General features: G+C 47.8%; 1 protein-coding gene across 1 annotated transcript in view; it reads right to left on the bottom strand.

The window, feature by feature from the left end:
• The window catches only part of RIN3 (Ras and Rab interactor 3), a 30,735-nt gene that overhangs the window by 17,291 nt on the left and 9,969 nt on the right, over positions 1-3,475 (bottom strand). The window contains exons 3-4 of the mRNA XM_018558493.1: positions 2,955-3,040; positions 2,578-2,697 (exon numbers count right to left, since the gene is read on the bottom strand). Coding sequence (XP_018413995.1) covers positions 2,578-2,697; positions 2,955-3,040 — 206 coding nt within the window. The remainder of the gene's footprint in view (positions 1-2,577; positions 2,698-2,954; positions 3,041-3,475) is intronic.

A 3,475-nucleotide genomic window follows, 5' to 3' on the forward strand; every position in this document is an offset into this window, starting at 1 on the left:
GACGGGGGGGGTTGTGTTTGTTTCTTCTTTGGGGGGGGGGGGGGGGGGGGGGATAGAGACCAGGGAAGGCACAATATAAGCAGATTAAACTTCCGATTTAATAATAGGACTGTGTTATACCAGTACCAGTCTGGTGCCCACCAACCTGTGAAGCAAGTATGCTTTGCACTCTGGTACAGCCAAGACAGTTTTGGTGCCTTCCTCTATCCAGGAGCTGTAATTCCAGAGCCCGTTGTATAAGAATGACTTACACTTCAATGTCCACAGTGCAATACTAGAACTGGGCAGCACAGTGGCATAGTGGTTAGCACTTCTGCCTTGTAGCACTGGGGATCCCCAATCCCGGCCAGGTCACTATCTGCAAGGAGTTTGCATGTTCCCCCTTTGCTTGTGTGGGTTTCCTCCGGGTTCTCCGGTTTCCTCCCAAACTCCACAGGCAGACTGAAAGGTTAATTGGCTTCTGTCTAAATTGGCCCCGTGTGTATGTGTGATAGGGACCTTAGATTGCAAGCTCCTTGAGGGCGGGGACTGATGTGAATGTGCAACTTTGTAAAGCTCTGTGTAAATTATTGGTGCTATAGAAGTACCTGTAATAAATAAATACTAGAACATTTCAATAATTTTCAACAATTCAATGTATCACTGTTCATTTAAAAAAAAAAAAAAAAGTATATTCGTAGGGCGGGTACAGCTGGTTTTGCCTCTAGATAGGCAGAGCCAGCTGTCACTCACAGCTGGGCAGATCCCGGCATAATTTTCGGGATCCGCTTCAGCTGCGGCGTCTCAGTATACCGCGAACTGTAGCTTGCGGTATACTGAGCTTAGGGTGACGGGAGGACGCTAGTTTGTGTCCTCCCGTTACCCTAAGGAGAACTATGGGGAAAAGCCTTAACCCCATAGTTCGCCTTTAAACTAAATTATAATACTGCTACCAAGCATTGGAAAGTTGATCTGCACATTTATGACACAGAGTAGATAGAGAAGTAATAATGTTACTTTGTATCTCTCTATCTCCCCTGTGATCAATGTTTATAAACAATGTTACTTTGTATCTCTCTATCTCCCTCTGATCAATGTTTCTAAACAATGTTACTTTGTATAGAGAAGATTTTTAACGCGGTCTTTCTGCCACCATCTGTGACCTACCGGGGTGAACTTTGCAAATTTTTTTTTACTGATGAACACAACCTATCAGTTAATCAGAAGTGACTAAATTACAGGCAAACAGCTGTGTTGGGCAATGTTTTTAAGAAGCTCTTTAAATACAAAAGATCAGACACATTACAGGGAGCCACGCAACCGTGCTGAAAATCTGCGATTTTGCAAGACAAAGAGCAACACTGAAACCGGAACCGGTCAGTTCGCTAGAAAACAAAGACAATGTGGAAGTCGTTTTCACTAGAGGCCATCACCAGTTCCTCGTCATTGGCAGAAGTTTCCTAAAATAACCACATAAATTTCAAAATGTCTCAATGCGAAATGATCTCTGGCTTGCCATAACCCCCCGGGGGCACTTGGCGGAGCTCTAACCTGCACACAATGATCAGTAGGCTGCAATGCCACCAATGGCCAGTTGGCGGAGCTCTAACCTCGACACAATGATCAATAGGCAGCAATGCCACCAATGGCCAGTTGGCGGAGCTCTAACCTGGACACAATGATCAGTAGGCTGCAATGCCACCAATGGCCAGTTGGCGGGGCTCTAAGCTGGACACAATGATCATTAGGCTGCAATGCCACCAATGGCCAGTTGGCGGAGCTCTAACCTGGACACAATGATCATTAGGCTGCAATGCCACCAAAGGCCAGCTGGCGGAGCTCTAACCTGGACGAAATGTAGAGTCCCACAAGGCAGTGCAGGTTATACAGCAATTCTAAACACATAAATGATAAAGTAAAAAATAAGTCGAGGCAACTGGACTTGCTGTATTTTTCTTGAAAACGTTTTACTGGTCATCCGACCAGCTTTCTCAGGTCAGAATGACTTGTACAAGGGTGAATGTGCCGTACAGTGTACAGCGCGCTCTATTCTCACCATGGAAACAATGTAACTTCTGGGTGAATGTGTCGTGCAGTGTAAGGTCCTCTCTATTCTCAGCAGTGTACAGTGCAGTGTACAGTGCAGTGTATAGAGCGCTCTATTCTCAGCAGAGAGACAATGTCACTCCTGGGTGAATGTGTCGTGCAGTGTATAGAGCGCTCTATTCTCGCCATGGAGACAATGCCTTTCCTGGGTGAATGTGCCGTGCAGTGTATAGAGCGCTCGATTCTCAGCATGGAGACAATGTCACTCCTGGGTGAATGTGCCGTGCAGTGTATAGAGCGCTCGTGTCGGCATGGAGACAATGTCACTGCTCGTGGACCCGTCATGGCTGAAAGAACGCAGAAGAAGGTAGGTGGGTGTGCGCCATAGCCTGCATGCGGCGCGCACTTTCACATTGCGACAGGTTACTTCCACTTTAAGTACATTGAACATGGTCTCCCACACAGGAAGTGAACGCTGCCCACAGTCCAATCCCACAATGCACCTGAACCCCCCCCGTCAGGTCTAATGAAGGGACTCCGGGGGTCACCTACTTGTTTTCTCTTCCCGGATGTTGTAACGAAGGACGTCGGCGGGGTCCTTGTGCTCGGAGGAGCGCACCCAGAGGACCATACACTTGGTGTCCACATCGCGAGTGACCAGGAGATTGTAAGCTCCTCGGAGGAGGGGCCACACGTGATTGGATCACACATCTGCTCTGCATATAGTCCTAAAAGAAAATTGACAAATGAGATCCCTTCTTTCTGGCATGGCATCACAGAAGCTCCGCCTCCACACCCTCAAAAATTAAAGGCATAGTCCACCCTTTGACAAAAATTAATAAATTCACACACTTTGGAGGAGAGAAATGCATTTATACATTTTTTGCACCGCAGCCTGCAGAGCATTGCAACCGCGACCAGTGCTCAGCCTCCTGCAGACTCTTCCTCCAGCTGGAGGGTCATAGGGAGGATGTCATCAATGACATCACTGCCTGTGCGGCAGGTGGGATTTGTCCTGTGAATGGAAGACACGAAAGGCAGCAGGAAGAAGAAACCCCCGAACGGCGCCATCTTTGTTCGGGCATCACCCAGATTCACCATCTACTTCCTGGACTGAGATCCTGGCTCAGAGATGACACAGTCATGTAAATCCCGAGATATATATATAATCTCTCTATCACACACACGAGAGCGGCCATATTTGTTTAGGGTACATGCACACTGTGCTACCTGTATTGCAGCACACCAGTTGAGTTTTATGGCTTCTCTCGGCTCAGTTCTAGGCTTGCCTAGTGGGTGATTTTATCGCAGCAGCTGATCAGTATGGATGCTGACTGCACTGTCTAGCCTATAAGCAGCAGCTGGATGGGGCACCTACTGATTAAATTCAGCCAGGGACTTGGCTGCTCCCAGATTCTCCCCCCCCCTTTTTTTTTTCGCCCCAGCAGAC

This window comes from Nanorana parkeri, unplaced genomic scaffold (genome assembly GCF_000935625.1).
Source record: "Nanorana parkeri isolate BGI_ZX_2015 unplaced genomic scaffold, ASM93562v1 scaffold344, whole genome shotgun sequence".
Taxonomy (NCBI): Eukaryota; Metazoa; Chordata; class Amphibia; order Anura; family Dicroglossidae; genus Nanorana; species Nanorana parkeri.